At 47.8% G+C, this 17,216-nt stretch overlaps 1 protein-coding gene across 1 annotated transcript in view; it reads left to right on the top strand.

Moving 5' to 3' along the window:
* Positions 1-327: 327 nt before the first annotated feature.
* Positions 328-17,216, top strand: part of ETV6 (ETS variant transcription factor 6) — a 235,021-nt gene continuing 218,132 nt past the window's right edge. Inside the window, exon 1 of the mRNA XM_044915454.1 lies at positions 328-563. Within this exon, the coding sequence (XP_044771389.1) occupies positions 531-563 (33 nt within the window). The 5' untranslated portion in view covers positions 328-530. The remainder of the gene's footprint in view (positions 564-17,216) is intronic.

Raw genomic sequence — 17,216 nt, 5'->3', positions numbered from 1 at the left:
TTTCCCCGATGCCGGGCTGTAACCCGAGCTTTTATTTCCTGGTGGCTCCTTTAAGAGGCAGAGCTCAGTGCTGGGAATTCACGTCAGTTTCTGCACTGAAACTCTCAAGATCAATGAGCAAAGAGCTTTCTCAGTTCTGCCTTTCAGTTTCTCTCTTCCAGGAAGGAAAACATTCGAGAGAGCGAGGGAGAGCGGCGGGAGGGCGGGGGGCGGGGGCGCCGGCCGCGGGTGGGAGGAGAGAGCGGGAGGCCGGCCGGGCTGCGCCCCGGGTCGCCGCGCCGCGCAGCGACCTGCAGACCCCGCCGCCGCGCTCCGGCCCGGCTCCCACGCCCCCGCCGCCCCGCGCACCCAACTCCGCCGGCCGCCCCGCCCCGCGCGCTCGCAGACCCCCGGGGCGGCTGCCGGGAGAGATGCTGCAAGAAACTTCTTAAATGACCGCGTCCGGCTGGCCGTGGAGCGCTTCTGGGTTGGGGAGAGGAAAGGAAAGTGGAAAAAAACTGAGAACTTCCTGATCTCTCTCGCTGTGAGACATGTCTGAGACTCCTGCTCAGTGTAGCATTAAGGTAAAGATCTTCTCCTCCTCCCTCTCTGTGATCGAAAATCTTGAGCTGCACCGGCCGGGGCAGTCCTGCTGGGCTCCTCCGAGGGGGCTGTGGCAGTTGCTCCGGTCGCAGTGAATTATTTGGGGCGCCGGGGAAGGAGATGCAGCTCGCGGCGGCGGCTGTACCCTTTCGTGTAACCTTGCTGCTCCCCCCGCCGAGCCCCCTCTCGGCTTCTCGCCCCCCACCCCACCCCCTACCTTTTTGACAATTAAATGCCCGTCACAATTGGCCAGGAGGAACCCGACTGGTCTCTAGAACTGTAAAACACCCCCGTAATTAGTGCGCTTTTGTAAAAAAAAAAAGAAAAAAAAAATCGTGCTCCTACTCCTACTCCCAACATGTGACTGAAATGTAACTTTTGTTCCTGAGGGGTGGTCTCCTTAGAAAAAAAAGTTCATCAGCCCCCGTTGGGGATGCAATCTTTTTTTTTTTTTTTTCCCCCCTTAGAGGACTGCCTGGGTCAGATCAGACTGGATTTTTTCCCCTCCTCTGACTGTAATTGCAAGCGCTGTCGGAGAGACAGTCCTGGTGTCAGCTTTTCCTGGGCATTTGCACAATGAATTTCTCTCTTTCTTTTTTAAACCGAGGTAAATAAGTTGCCGAATGCTTATTTTACTCCCATGCATGTGAAAGTTGAGTAATCCCAAAGTAGAAAACTCCTGTGATGCAGAGAGAGAGAGAGAGAATTATCTAAGTGAGCAGGCAAAGTGACCTTCCCTGTTTGACAGTGCAGAGAGGATATCTAAGAGTAGAAATCTCCCGGCTTTCTGGTCGTGTTTTGCAGTATTGTAAATGCAGGGTGGTGGATGTTTGCAAACACCCTACTTGGCTTCCAAGTAGTCGTGTGTGTACACGTATATGTGTCTGTATCTATAGAGCTGGTGGTACTGTGGTTTGTTGCTTCTAAGAAGTTGTAAAGTTTGCCACCGTGAGGAGGCAGGATGATTTGTCCATTTCCCCCAGTTATTTTTCCCATGGCTGCGTATACTGTGCACTTTATTTATTTCACTATTCCATCCGCCTTCTGCTTCTGTGAGAGGCCGAAGCCACTGAAGTTTGTTTGTTTTCAGCTTGGCCCATTTAATATGTGCTCATTGAGTGGACACTGCAGAAACAATGAACAAATAACCTGTTTTCCTCATCTGGGGGGAATTAGAGAAACCTTTCCTGTTTCAACACTGCTTTTCCAATAGGAAACAGTATTTTGTTTAAAGTATTCCTGTTTCAAGGAAACAGTATTTTATTATATTTGCTTACTAGGTTTTTGTAATTAGACTCAGATTTTAGTGTTTCTCATCAGGTGAGATTTTCATGGATTTTTAACATAGGGCTAAAGTGAACTAAAAAAGTGGGTTGGGTTTCTTTGTTTTTGCCTCACAAAAATGCCCTGGGGCACTTGAGGGCTTTTTGTGTTTGTAGATACCTGGGGGCAGCAGAATGTCTGTGGTGGAGAGGGTATCACAGTAAATAATTTAAGGTACTTGGATACTTCAAAACTAGTTTCTTTTGCTGTATAAATTAGATTCTACAATGAGCACAGTACAGATAATCTAATTTGACACTTCATAACACAAACAGAGGTAACTAAATAATAGGGTATTAAATCAGTAAATTGTATTTGATGGCAATAAATCCCACATCAGGAAAACCTGGACCAACGACGGGGCGGTAATTTTAGGCTGAAAACAAACAAAAAGCAATTCTTTCTGTGACTTTTCTTGATACCTCTCTTAAAGAGACTGCATGTCCCCACTGTTCTGATGGGCTTATTTCTAGTGCTACTGAGTGGCTTGTTTCATCCTACTCTAGTGGGAAGAGTTCAGCAGCCCCTTTCCTTACACAGACATACAGAACTAATCTCCAAACCCAGACAGAACACTGTCTTAAATGTGACATAAAAATTGCAGCCATAGTTTGCCTGTCATTTTTTTCCTTTTTGCTTATCCTTTCAGGTTTTTTTCGGTGCCTCTTTTCATGACTGTGTATTTCTATGTAATTAACATAGATGGAGATGGAATACTCTTCACTAGTAACGAAAGTATCACTTGTATTTGAATGGTTCTTCACCGATCCAGCGTAGAACTGTTGGCTTAGACCGTGTGTATGTTTAGGTGCACACATGTGAAGTGTGTTTTTTTCCAAGGAGTTTGTTGAATTCACAGTGTTCCAATAATAAGTGCTTCAGATCAAGGACTTGGGATCATTCCGGGTCATCTGAAAATGTGCTGGTGATGTGTGCAGTGTTTCATTTAGTCCTTGGGATGTGGTACAGTGACTGCATAATAAAAAATGTTTGCTGGTAACCCGCAAGCAAGTTACGGGGATTGCTTCTAGAGTCCAGTTAACAATAACTTTTCTGTGGAGCAGAGAAGGAATGTCAGAAGCTTTCAAGGATGAGCTGATGAGTCCGATGTATTGAAGACATGTGATACGGAAGCCTCCCTCTGTGTGGAGAGATTTCCCTCACTCCTCCACTCCACTCCTGAAACCTTCCTCACTTGTTCCCATTCCTTACAAGCAGCTGGTCAGCAAACAGTAAATTCCTCAGCAGCTGGTGTGATAGAGCACAGAGGAGCCTGACCGGAGGCAGCCACAGAGGGAAGTACTTGGTTTACTTCTGAGCAGTGTCTGTTCTCCTGGAAAAGCAAAGTGTAGAATTTAGGTGCAATTTCCAAGGTGAAAGTTTTTGACTCGGTCAAGCAGTGACACCTTTGTATAGATCGCTTCTGTGGTGGTAGTTGACATCGAATGCCTGATAAGCACCTTTTATATTTCTTTTGAGCTTTGTAGGCATCTTTTCATCACCTAGGGAATTGAGTACCAGACACGCATTGTACACAGAAGACAGGTTGACTAGCCCAAGGTTACCCAAACCGTCACGGAGCCCCACCGTTTCTCTGCACTGGGCTGCCCCACGTGGGCAATGGCACTCTCATCCAAGAGTTTAAATGCTTCCTTTGCTGACCAGTGGAGTGGTTCAAATGTAAGGACAGGGACAACTGACTATATAAAAAAAACAAATAATTTTTTTCAGAGGCTTGAGTGGCTGACTGTGCTGGTCACGGGAGGAAGGAAGAGGCTGTCCTTTCCATCATCGGCCTTCACCTTCAAGTCACCTGTTCGGTTTTAAGTTTAGCCGACTTGCTGCGGAAAGTGGTGGTGGCCCAGCAGACACAGTCCTTCGCTTCTTGGCATGGTGCTTTAGTTGTGAGGGCCATCCAGGTTACCAAACCTAGTGGCCTAACTGCCCCTTCCCCCTTTCCCCGCCCTCCCTGTTCGTCTCTACTCTCCAGTATGGTTGGCCTTCTTAGCAGAAAGAGATCTCTGTTTATTTTGCTACTAACTGGGACACTCCGGGTTTCCCCTCCTGGACTCTGAGCTCCTTGGGTTTAGCGGTGGTTATCTTTGTGTCCCAATACCTAGCTTGGCACCTGGCACAGAAGTGTTCCTCAGTAATGTTTGCTGATTTGAAGTGAGGCATGGGAGGAGGTCAGCGCCCTTTCCTCTGTCTGTTCCTGTGTACCAGAGGGTGACTTAACACTTTTATCCATTAGCTCACGTGAAGTGTTTAATAAGTCCGCACTGCTGTCTCAGGGGGGCCTCAAACACTCTCTGGGTGTCTGTCCAAAAATGATTATCAGTAGAATTTTGGTATAATGATACTATTTTTATTATTTTCATGAAATGAAAAAAAACACTTGTGTATCTAAACAGACAAGGGAATCGAGTAAAAGATGATAAAGGGGCTTGAAGAATCACTTTAGAAGGCTCAGATTAGTGGGCTTGCCGGTTTTCCCGTTTCTTGGACAATTGAACCAGGGAACCTTTAGGCTTTCAGAACTGGAAGGCCTTAGGGATCACCTGGGCCAGCCTCGTATTTTCATAGAGAGGAGGTCCAGAGAACGAAATGGCTTGCTCCAGCTAATTGGTGTCTGAGCCAGGTTTAGAGCACCATAGGCCTCGTTCTCAGGCCCCTGCACTGCATTTGCTGGGTTCATGGTGCATCCCTATAAAAGGCCAAGGAAATTCGATACAATAGGCTGCACTCTCTCTGGCACTTCCTAGCTTGGTCCATTTTAATCCCAAGCCAGCTGGTATGAGGGCACGGAGATATGTGCCAAGGAAGATGTGTGTGTGTGGGGGGAACTGGGCCCAGAGGGTATATTGTTAGATGTGAGAAGAGGAAGTAGTAGGAGTAGGGGATCAGGGAAGAAGGGGTTGATGAACTTGTATTTGTACCACTGTTTGCAGCAACAATTTTTTTTATTATGGTAAAAAACACACAGTGTGAAATTTACTATCTTAACCATTTTTAAGCGTGCAGTTCCGTAAGTGATAAGTATATTCACATCGTGGGGCAACAGACAGATCTCTAGAACTTTTTCATCTTGCAGCTCAGAAACTCTATACCCACTACACACTCATTTTCCCCCTCCCCTCCTCCCGGCCTTGGTAGCCGCCTGTCGATTTTCTGTTTCTATGGTTTTGACTACTTAGGGGTACCTTATGTAAGTGGAATCCTATATTATTGTTACTTTGCTTGTTGTTAACGCCCTGGAGGTTCCTCCACGTGGCAGAATGGTACAGGATTTCCGTCTTGTTTTAAGGCTGCATAATACTCCGTTTTACGTGTATGCCACATTCTCTTTATCCGTTCATCTGCTGATGGAGATTTCGGTTACTTCTATCTCATGGCTGTGTGGATAAAACTGTGGTGAGCGTAGATGTGTGATGACCGCTTGGAGATCCTGCTTTGAGCCCTTTGGATGTACTCCCAAAGATGGGATGGGTGGGATGCAGCAACTCTTTTTTACAGTGTGTGTGAGAAGTCTGGTACGAAAGGAAGGTACAGCTGAAAGAAAATCCGTAAATCTCAGTTGAGCTGCATCTGCGCACACTGAGGAAGGTAAAGGGGTGAGGAGGCACGGGGTTATTGGGAGTAACTGGGGTAAGAGCAGTCTCGTTTTATTACCCATTTTTAAAAAGTTGCCCTTTGGTGTGGTTCTCCCAGCTGAGTGGCTCAGTGTTAAATGAAGCCCCCTAGGGTGTGGGGTATACAAACAGCATATTTTTCCCTGTGAATGCTACTGTAGAGAAAGCACTGGGGTTTGTTTTCAGGCAGAGTCCGGGACTGCTGTATTTGTTGTTAGACGTGTGTAAGAAACCAACCTCTGTGTGTATTTGTTGAATAGAATGAGTATGAGTGCACTCAGGGTTCCCACGCCAGAGGGGCCGCGCTTAAAGATGGTTCCCTGCCAAACCTAGTATTTGGGGGCGAGAGACTGAATGAGGGAGAAGTTAGAATTATAGCCTATTAAACAACAAACAAATTTTGATTTATTTCTGAACCTACAGGAACCAGACTGATGAAGTGTGGCTTGCTGGGGCATCTCAGGATGAGCCCCGATGAAGAGGCAGAAATGACTTGTGTCCCACATCATCTGTTGGTTAGAAATGAGTGCTGTTGCCTGTTGGAAACTGTTCCTTCAGTGTCGAAATATTACCACAAATATATTATTTGCTCTGTTAATTTGCTCGATAAGCCTTTCTTCTTAGATAGTGAACATGTACAGGTCAGCCTGGTCTTTGTAGAAATGATCTGGAATTTTCAGACTGTGGGGAAGCAGTGGGAGGGGTTGAAAAAGGAAGGCATTAGCCCGAGTTTGTTACGTGTGGACTCCCCGAGGGGCAGAGCTGCTTCTTGGTCCCGTGGACTGTGTTTATGGAAAACTCTGTAGCACTTGCATTTTGGAGCTTTCCCCGTTCTGGGTAATTAAAGGGGTTTGTCAGCTGTTTTAGTGGTCATTGTGCCTACATTTTCTCCCCTTCTTCTGCTTCCTCCTTTTCTTCCTCCTCCTTCACCACCACCACCACCACCACCAGGTGTGGAAGACGACTGCCTGCTGGTCCGCCGTGTGCGAAGTGTTTGATCTGCATTATCTCCCTTACTCTTCACAACTTTCTCAGGGATGCCGTTTTTCTCCCCATTTTACAGATGAGGATCCTGAAGCCTGGAGTGTTTTAAGCGACCCATTGGCCCTCAGACACCATATGTGGCCAAGCTAGGGCCTACAGTTCCAGAGCATTCTCCATGACACTGTTCTCAGGTACAGCCATCTTCGTGAAGAAAATTAGGAAACTGATTGTGACGGGTGATGGTGGAGCCTCCCATGAGCCGGGGTGAGAGGCAGGAATAGGGCAACAGAGATGTTTCCTTCCCATTCTGGGTCCCCTTGAAGGTGGGTTGTTCCTCACTGTTCCTCTCACAGCGGGGAGAGCCAGATGGCCACGCCACACAACCCAATGTCCAGGTCTTCCATTTTTCTTCCAGTCTCTGGTGTTCTCTAGTGATATTTTGTCTTTCGATAGGTTTCATGCAAGGCCCTCCATGTTCTCAGAAACCTTTCTTTTCCCTCTCTGCCTTTTTCTTCTTTCCCTGGCACCTAATTACTCCGTCATTCTGTGGGTGACAGGCTGCACTGTGTCCTCTCATACTGCCCAATCTCAGCCTCTGCATTAGATACCTTTGCGTCACTCCCTGGTCAGTCTTTTCTGTCCACAGCTTTTTTATGTCCCCCTCCCTTGAAACTTTTTACACAATCCGTCAACAGAAAGTTTTTCTTAAACCATCCCTCACATACATTCTCAATACTATATGATTTCTAGGAATCTGAGGTCTTTTCAGGTATTCCCCGATTGTCCCACACCACCAGAGGAATAATCTTTTCTTCCCCGTCTTTCCTGGTAGCCTGACCACACTGGCCTCGTTCTATCTTACTTGAGCGAAGAGAGAATTTTGGCCATCTGAGTTCATGAAATTTGGCATTTGAACAACTTTAATGAAGCCTTTCTTCAGAACAGATATGGGGAAGGAAGCAGAGAGAGAGATGTGGGGAGGCAATTAGAGGGAATCTGAGAGAGCACAACCGAAATTTCTCATGAAACAGATGAGGAAACTGGGTCCTTTGGCATTTAAATAGCATGCCTGAGATCACACTGTTCGTGGTAGCTGAGCCAGAGTCAGAATTGGGTGTTCTGTCCTAGGACCATGTCCCTCTAACACCGCGGCAGAGGAAGAGTGGTAAAAAGCAGACAAGATTTCACAAAGTGTGGCTTCATCGTGAAGACTCCTATAGAGTAGAGTGTATGGCACCACACAATGACTGATGATATTAATGATCATAATTATGACTTCCAAGTTAAAGACAAGCTTTAAGTTATGAGATTTAGGAAGTGAGAAAATGTAATGCATTTTGGAAAGCTATCCAACAAAAATGTTTGGCATAAAAATAATGTGAAGTTTTAAAAGGTTCAGTTATCTGGATGAATGACTTATGAAAAATATGTTACTCCCCAGTGAAGACAGGAAGGAGCTATCCAATAAATCTGTACGTTCACCAGACCTGTGTACTCCTTGGGGGTATTTTCCCTTTGTGTGTGGGAGTCAGACATACGGAAAACGATCTCATTTCCTGAATGACCTGAAAAGGATGCAGCGCCCTGCTGCCGTGAGCACTGTGGGTGAAGTGCGTTCAGTGATATGTGTTGCCACGATGTAGTTCCAATTACCTCTACTTCAGATTTTCATTCGCTTTTTTTTCTGTCTGATGTTCTTTGGTTATCTGTCAAGGAGATTTCCCTCAAGAGGGTTGTAAGTTGCTGGGAAGAGGGGACCAGTCATTGCCATACTGTGGAGCCCTTCTAGGGGACGAACACAGACACTGGAGTAGACAGGCCTGAGTGTGAGTCCTGGTTCTTGAACTTAATTAATCTTCATCTTCAACCTGTTAGCTCATCTGAAGTGGTAATAAAGATACCTCTTCCTTGGGGTATGTAAATTTCATAATGCAGTGACTTACTCTGTTAAAAAAAAAGTTCTCCCCCCCCCGCCCCCGCCTTTATGTATCCTCCATAATATCTAGATCTAGAAGGAGCTAAGAGATTTTCTAGTCCCGGGCCTATGTTTTACAGTTGGTATGGCGGCCAGAGATGCTGATGGTTTGCTCTAACTCCCGTGGCTGGTCAGTGGCACCTCCTGAACCCAAATCTAGGCCCCCCCAAGCTGGCGGACTCCCAGCAAGCGTGCTTGCCGCTATGGACTGGGGTCACTCAGTCGTGTTGAGCAAAGCTCTTGGTTTAACTTTAATTGAATGCTAGCCTCAACAGTAGAAGAGATGAGCCAGCTGCAGTTACGCGGTAATAACCAAGGCCTTTTGCATCTCACAGTGAAGTTTTGAGGGAATAGCTGGGACGGTTCTGAATAAGTTTCAAAGATAAAAGAAAAGGAAAAAAAAAACAAAAAACAAAACCCGAAGCCTGGAAGTACTGTCCAGTGACTCTAACTAGCATTATTACTCAGCCCTCAAGTATTCAGACCTATTCAGGGACCCGCTTGTTCACACAGTTGCTTATTATTTGTGGCCGGGGCGCGACTTGAACGAGGGCATCATTTCTTAAATCTGCTTTTGTTAAACAGGCAGTTCCATGTCTGTCTGACCACAGAGCAGACACTGTTTGCTGGCGGGGCGGTGGGGGGGGGGTGAATTTCCAGTTTCAAGAGTGGGAGTCGATGGCTCTCAGTGGAAGTTTATACAGAAGAGTTGGAGAAAGCCAAATGTGTGACTTTGGGGCATGAGGGAACCTTTGTTTTTAGATGTTGAGGGACTGAAGTATCTGTTTTCAGCAGCTCTGTTCTCTTAGCCGTGGACTGGAAATGCATTCCTGAGTTTTCCTCTGTATATCCATGTTAGATGTGGAGAAGACTGGGAGGCTGGAAAATGACCCTTTGTGAGGCAGAGTGGAGAGAACGTGGCTGCCTCTTCCGCCTGACCCCCCCCCACAGCAGGTGTGGGCGCTTTAGGACTATTGGAGAAAGAGCATAGATTTGGGGAGAAACCGTTCCTCTGCCCTCCTTGGAAAACACAAGTGAAAGTTTGTGATTTTCTTCTCAGCTGCCTTGTCCCCTTCCCAGTGGCTTGTGAGGGGCCACATAACTGTATCTTTCCGAAGACTTATCTCTGTAACAAGCAGTAACCCCTGCTCCACTCACATCCCCTATATGTGAGGAAACAGTAACCAGAGATGAGATGCTGACTCTGAACTATTTCCTGGAGGAAATGAGCTGCAGGTAGAAATCAGCCTGATCATTAAAAAGAAAAAAAAAATCAAGCCCCCAAGAAGAGCCTGTTTGTCTCTGAAGTTCCCCTTTTCCCTAAGACTTCCCCTTGTTCCCTAGTGAAAGTGTGGGTCTGGGTGTGGTGCTGGTGGCCATTCTAGGAAACTGGGATTCGGGAAAGAACGGGGAGGGCTCCGATCTGCCTGTCGGGCTGCAGGTGTGGCCAGAGCAGCGCTGGGTTCCCTGATGAAGAATCCAGGTCAGGAGACAATTTAGAGTTTGTATCATCCAGGGCCTGCTAATTAACACTCAGATCAGTACATCGCACTGGGGTGGGCCAGGGGAGCTAGAACAGAGACTTGACAGAAAGGGGAGCAGGAGTTTGCTAAGCTGTCTTCTGGACTGCTCTGAGGAGCTTAGCCAAGGGAAGGAGACTTTTCCCCATCTTTGTTCGTTCGTTACTCATTGTTGCTTCTAGACTGTTCGTCTTTCCCACACTGTCCTGGACGGTCGAATCAGTCCTGCTGGAGGAGACTGCATAAGAGAGTCTCCTGACTCACCGGAGGGCCCAGCTACGTCTTTTCATGTACAGATGTGTGATCCCGGGCGGGGCCTCTGAGGGGACAGAAGGGAGTTCTCTTTTCTCTGGGCCTGGTTGTATGTGTGTGCCCAGCTTCCTGCCACAGAGTCGGCCCACCTGGTTTTGGGAGATGGAAAATCTGAAGGATTGGACTCCTGGTGCATTTTGCAATCGCTGTGTCCTTTTGACCTGAGATCTGGGAAGTTTTAAAAATCCATGTCATGAGGTCACTGGACGGGTGTTTCGCACAGCTGAGACCCATGGCTCTCCTCACTACCGGGTCCTGATGGTCATGGCCAGCGATGGGGTGGGGACAGTGGGTCTCGCTTGGTGCCTTTTGATGTGGTCTGTATTCGAAGTGAGGCGAACTGGGTGGGAGAGCTGTCGTTTGGGATGGAAATAGGAGTAACGGAGATCTTCGGTCTGGGAGTGTCCTCTTACCCCTGCCTGGGAGGCCTGAGTGACCCCATGTGGCTGACTGCATTCCAGATCCCCTGGAAGGCTGCCAGATCCTTATTTGACTTTGTGCCATTTAGTCCTTCCGTTAGTCTGCTGACTTCAATACTTTAGGATGAGGTGGAAGGAGGAAGCGTATGAGTTGGAAAGGTAAGAGTCTTTACCCTTAGAAAGCTAGAGAAACGGAGGCTTGCTTTCTGAATTTTACATTATGCCTTTTTTGTGTCTCCGCTCTGGCTCTGTGCTTTTGGCTCTGAGTCAGGTGGTGTGGGTCCACTTCTCTGCAGGTAGAAGTCACCTGTAGGTCAGAGGCAGCTTTTTTTTTTAAAAACATTATTTATTTTAGAGAGAGGGAAAGAGTGTGGGGGGAGAGGCAGAGGGAGAGGGAGAAGCAGACTCCCTGCTGAGCAAGGAGCCTGATTCGGGACTTGATCCCAGGACTCCGAGATCATGACCTGAGCGGAAATCAAGAGTCAGATGCTTAACCGACTAAGCCGCCCAGGCACCCTTCAGAGGCAGCTTTTGAACACGGTGGAATCCAGGGGCGCTGTTGGAGGGCACAGGAAGGCTGGAGTAGTGATCCTGTAATCTTTTTCAGCATGCTATAAGGGTATCTTTAACCTTCACCCAGATAGGCAGGGAGATGGACAAAGGGACCTCAGCATTCGGTTACATGTCAAGTAGGGCACCTATTAGAATATCTGTCTTATTCCCACCCTTCCTGGAACTGTGGTTTTTCTATGCTACCTACCTTAGAAAATGAACAGGGCCCTGATACCAGTGGCAGGATATGTATTGGTCATCTTTTAGAAGCACCGTGAGATAGATGGACAGGACCTTAGAGGGAAATGACCCTTAAAAATGCATGAAGGAAACAAGGCGGGAACCATGTAGACTCCCTGAAAGGCCTTGTCATTCCTGCAGAGAGGGAAGAGGTGGGCCCAAGGGCATAAGTCAGTGTTAATGTTAGCTAGCTCTTCTGAGAATTTGTCTGTCTTGAAAACTTCAGTAAAGTGGCCAAATGGAGCTTCTCTAAACCAGGGGGAAGGCCTGTGTGTGCTTTTGTGGTTAGCTCTTGTGTTGAGCATTCTGATTTAAGGGAAAGATGGTTCTGTGTACATTTCCATTTCAGTTGTGGTATTTTAAGGTTTACCATGGAGGAGGTGTGGGTGAATGAGAAGATAGTCCTCTTGCTTCTTGATTCAGTTAGATCTAGGTTACAGGTGAAAGTAAGTTCACAACGCGTCCACATTCTTATTTGGGTACATTTTAGGATTGCCTGCAGATCCGAGGGCATATCTAGTTATTCTCCATTGGTGTACATGCTTGTGGCCTGCCAGGCTAAATGCCAAGTGGATTATTGGAAAGAATTCACTTCACAGATCTGGCCCCCACATTGGTGTCTGTGATTCTTCTTGGGCTCTTGTATTGGGGTTCTCTTAATCCTTTTGGGACTCCAAGTGGGGCCCATGCTGACAAGATTATGCTGCTTTGGGGAAGTTCTGGCTGTACACTTCCCCAAGCACGGTGAAGCAAGTGTTAGTCCAGCTGGCTGCCTTTTGGGCAGTTGGCCATGCTTGGCACTTCTGAGTTTCTGGTATACCAGTTGCCAGAAAGGCGGCCTTTCAGCTGGTCCTAGTGTCCCCAGGGCACAAATGTTAGGCTTTGGAGGAAAATTTGTGACTTTATGTTCACTCCTTATTTTCGTTTATGTGCATTTATGGCATTATAGTTGAAGTTCATTGAAAGATGCCTCCGCGCTCCAAAGCGCGGAGCTAGAAAGTAGCTTCCTTGGGTGAGGGAGAGGTTCCTAGGTAAAGTTATCGAAGGCCCATGCTGAGGGACACACACTGGAGGTTGGAAGGAGCACGATCTAGGGAGAACAGTGAGAGGGCAGACAGCATGCCTTTAGATGCTGTTTTTAGTTCTAGTCAGGACTGTACAGTATGGCTCGTGCCTCCTTGGGCATCATTCTGCTTTTATTCCAAGGGTTCGTTCTTGTGACCCCGCATATGTGCACGTGTGTGCATGCTCACAGGGTCATAAGTCATGGAAACGAGGGCATAATCTGTTCTCTAGCTTGTAGAGTGACAGGTTACACGAAACCCAGCCTTGTGGCAAGAAAACCTTACATATAGATGGAAAATATATCTCCTCGGAAGGTTGGCTTTCTGATGGGCTATAAACGGATTGTTAAACAGCAATGTGAGGGGCCGTTAACAAGCTGTTTCTAGGAGCATCTCCCTGGTCTGGTCTGAAAAGGTAATGTGTACATATTAGAGCTATGAAATAGTTTGCCTTTGGTGTTTATATGTTGGTAGATTGTGTGTGTGTGTGTGTGTGTGTGTGTGTGTGTGTGTGTTCAGGGGTGAATGAACCGAACAGATAACTTTCCATGTTGTTTATTTCCTCCTACATTAGCGTCCACGTTCTGTGGTGGGCTGTGTTCTGCTTAGTTTTTTTAAGCTGGCTTAAATGAAGAGGTGTTTGGTCAGGCAAACTTCAGAAAGCTTCAGTATGTTTATGAAAAGATCCTATATATGTAATAGTTGCATTAAAGCTTGAGAATCCTTGGATGGATGGGTACATCACCTCCCCAGAAGCAAAGGAGCATTCAGGTCTCTAAGTTCAGCAACGCAGGGTGCCTATTAGGTATCTAATCTTATTTGAACTTCTTTTCATTTTCAGGTGTCAGAGCTGAACACTGGTCCATGCCAGTTTCTGCTCCTATTGGATTTTAATGAGAACCCTTTCTTGTTACTAGGATGCCATGCTTCTACTGTGTTCACAGCTGCTGTGTTAAAAAACAGGTGTCTCTTATAATCCTCTGACTGGATCAGTTTGCTAGCCTGGCAAAGCCTTATTATTATTGTTTTCATTTATTTATCTGTGTCCCACATAGGTCAGAGCCTGCCAGAGGCTGCTGATGAGCAGGATTAATGCGAGAGAAGATGGGAGCTTTTCTTGATGGAGATTTCTGTGCAAACAGTCCATCTAAGATCTTATACCATAAAGACAGAGCTAAATAAAACTGTTCAGGATACGGATCACAGGGGAGAACAGCCAAAAGAGGAATAGTAAATGAATAGTTCTGTCATTCTTTAAAGACCATCTTAAAGCCAGTGCTGCCACAAACGCCATCCAGGACTGAGGGGCATGAGTGGTGACAGGGCACACGAACAGATTCATCCAATGTTGCTTCTCAAGGCTGCTGGATCCCAAGCTTCTGGAGGGCGGATGTTCTGTCTTCTCCAGCCCGCAAGGCAAGCTGCTGTCCTGCTGCACACCTCATCCCTCTCATGCTGTTTGTTCTTCTCCATCCTCACTGGCGCCGTCTTCCCTCTAGCCCCAGATTTCTCACTTGTCTGCCATCTCTCACCTTCCTACCTCCACTCCCTGCACTTTCCAGTCCGACCCAGAATGATTCTTTGCGAGTCAAAATTCAGTCACATCGGTCCCTCTTTGACCCTGCAGTTCAGGATGGAACCCAGCCCTTCGTCATGGAAGGCCCTGGGCAGTCTACCTTTCTAGAATCATTCTCCAGCCTCCCCCTTCTGTATTATCTTCCAACTGAGACCTGCTCTTCTCCCAAAACACATAATGCACCCTAATGCCTTGAATCTTTCCCTCATCCTTTTTCCGCCTGGTAGCCAATGTGTCATCTGAAGCCCATTTCTGAAGCCTTCCCTGCTGCTGACAGGCACAGCATCCTACTAGCCTTTGAACGTGCTGGCTATTGGCCATGACCCTGTTGCAGTTTGCTTGTCATCCTCTAGCTACAGTGATAGCCCGTGGGGAGCAGGAGTCCGATGGATTCATTTTTTTATATCTCCAATTGTCCAGCACGGTGCTTGGCGCGGGGCAGGTCTGATGTATGTTAGCTGAATAGTCTTTTTAAAATCAGCAAGTATTTATTAAGCTTCTCTCACGGGCTCAGTGGGAACTAGACTCTGTGACACATACGTAAGTGTGAGATAAGCACCTTGCAGTCAAATCCTGAGTTGAAATCCTGAGCAAATAGGCCTTGAAGGTAGAGGAAGGAAGGAAGAGACCTCACTTTTGTTGTAGGGTTAGGACCACATGGCCGGGCTAACCGCACTGCCACTCCTCATACCTGAGATGTACGCACTGGACAGACACACACACAGGACCCGTTCACTCTTTCCCTCTTAACTGCCCACCTTCCGGAGAGGAGCACAGAGAGCTGGAGAAAAGACTGGAGAACCTGTAGGCCCAATGCAAAGGGAGATGCATGAACAGCCCCAAACGAGTAAACTTACTCACCAATGTGCCCTTTTACTTTGCTTGGCTCGGGATGCTCCTGGGCCCGGGAGAGAGAGCTGATGGCTGTGTTGCAGCCATGTGCAGTCTTGACGTTGTTGGCTGTGGTTCTCTGGGAACCAAGGGTGTATCACCACTGCGTAGGGCTGCCTGTTGTCCCCTCACCTCATTCCTCTGCTAGCTGGTTGGCAGAGATAGCCTGAAAGAGCAGCCTGGCTTCCTGAGCCTTCTGTGAAGTCTGTGATTGCCTTGCCAAGGACAGGGAGGAATCTGACTCTGTACTTGGGTCAGCTCTTTTCAGCCTTCTCCTCCTGATCCCGTGTTCTCTTCTCTACTTATCTGAGAAGCTGATCTTCTTGGAGCTCTTAGCTTACTCCTAACATGTTGCCTGGGGGGCCTAAACCAGAGAAAACAACCGAGCGTACCACGGGACTAGAAAAACAACTCAGAGCCATGTCTTACGGAGGGTACGACAGCCTCACCATTTCTGTTGACAGTGGACAACTCAGTGCTCCTTACTTAAAGAGGAGGCTTTTAGGAGATGGTGTTAGGGTTATGAACAGTCTGGTACGTGTGAAATGGACCAACCGGCAGAAGTCGGGTATTTTCAGGTAGAAGGAGACACACCTAGACCTTCCCCACAAGCCCAAATGGCTCATTTCCTGTTTCTTCTCATTGCCATTAACATGCAGCTGGGATTGGGGGCATCAGGATATGTGAAAAGTCTCCACTTTCTGAACCCACCCAGATCCCAAGCAAGGATTTTTTCATGGCTCTCCAAACTGTCACCTGCCAGGTTTTCCTGGCTACCTGCCAGGGGCGCTCTTTTCCATATCCACACTGCAGCACCCCGCCAGCCCTCCCGGCCTTGATCTTATCTTGGCTTCAGGGGACCTGTCTCCACGCTGCTTTCCTTCTAGGCCTGTCCCCACCGGCAGCCCAGGGTTTCCCTTGCCTCTCCCAGATGGGCTCCAAGGGGGGTTGTGTGCAAGTTGGGAGTTGTTACAGCCACGATGGGGAGCAGCAAGGCATGGGTCCCAGTGCAGACACACATTTATGAAGCTGCTGGGGGTGGGGGTGGCCACCAAGGGTGTACCCTCAGGAGCACCCTGCTCGTACCCCTCATGCTGTCCAGGCCAAAGGGGTACTGTCAGGTTCCTCCCACCACTGTGGTCCTTGCGCAACATCTCCATGGCCAAGGCTGTTGATTTAGAGGCCATTTCCTTCCTGTCTACTTCCTCTCCTTTCCTTCCAGCCTCACCAGACCCAGTGGTAGGCTTACTGCTCAGGGCGCACGGAAACCCGGGGCTTGGCCCGCGCCAAGGGCTTGAGCCCCGGGGTTCCTGATAATGAACGGGCCGTAGTCTAATCTCTGACCTGTCCCCCGTTTAGCTCTGTGAGGAATTACAGTCCTTGTTCTAGCAACCTGCTCAAGAACAAACTTTTGAGCCGCCACAACTGTAATAGGGCCATCAGGCTTTGTTTTCACTTGAAGTTGCTTAAACATTGACCTTCCTGCGAGAAAATTTCGGGACGCTTTTCTGAAAGAGCTGTTGAAATAGAAACAGGAGAGCGATAACGAGTACCCATTCGATTGTGTGGGAGGGGCACCCCCAGCCCCTCCCGCCGAAGTTACCATATTTTCCAAACCCTGCATGATGAGTGTGATCTGATAAAGGACTTCTCACTGTTTCTCATTTATGTGGTAAGCCTTACAAAAGGATACACCGTTCTGTTTTCACAGATTATTATTTTTTTTAAGATTTTATTTCTTTATTTCATAGAGCGAACACAAGTAGGCAGAGCGGCAGGCAGAGAGGGAGAGGGAGAGGCAGGCTCCCCGCTGAGCATGGAGCCCGATGTGGGGCTCAACCCCAGGACCTTGGGGGGATCATGACCTGAGCTGAAGGCAGACGCTTAACCTACTGAGCCACCCAGGCGCCCCTTAACAGATTACTTTTACCGAAAATAAAATCACGCGCGTTCAGGGCTGTTAAGGAACAGCCCGCCTTCCAGCCAGTCTTCCAGCGTGGCGAGGGTGACACCGTCCAGTGACTGGAGGCTCCACACCATGGGGCTCTTCTGAACTTGTTCCCTTCTGATGACCCCTGGCTGGGATTGAGAAGGACTACCCAGTCTGTTTGTCTTTCTTCTGGATAAAAGTTGCAGGGACACTTAAGCC

The sequence above is a fragment of the Neomonachus schauinslandi genome, chromosome 5, assembly GCF_002201575.2.
Source record: "Neomonachus schauinslandi chromosome 5, ASM220157v2, whole genome shotgun sequence".
In the NCBI taxonomy this organism is placed as follows: domain Eukaryota; kingdom Metazoa; phylum Chordata; class Mammalia; order Carnivora; family Phocidae; genus Neomonachus; species Neomonachus schauinslandi.
The sequence above is the reverse complement of the archived record's forward strand: the minus strand, read 5'-3'. Positions and strand labels throughout refer to the sequence as shown.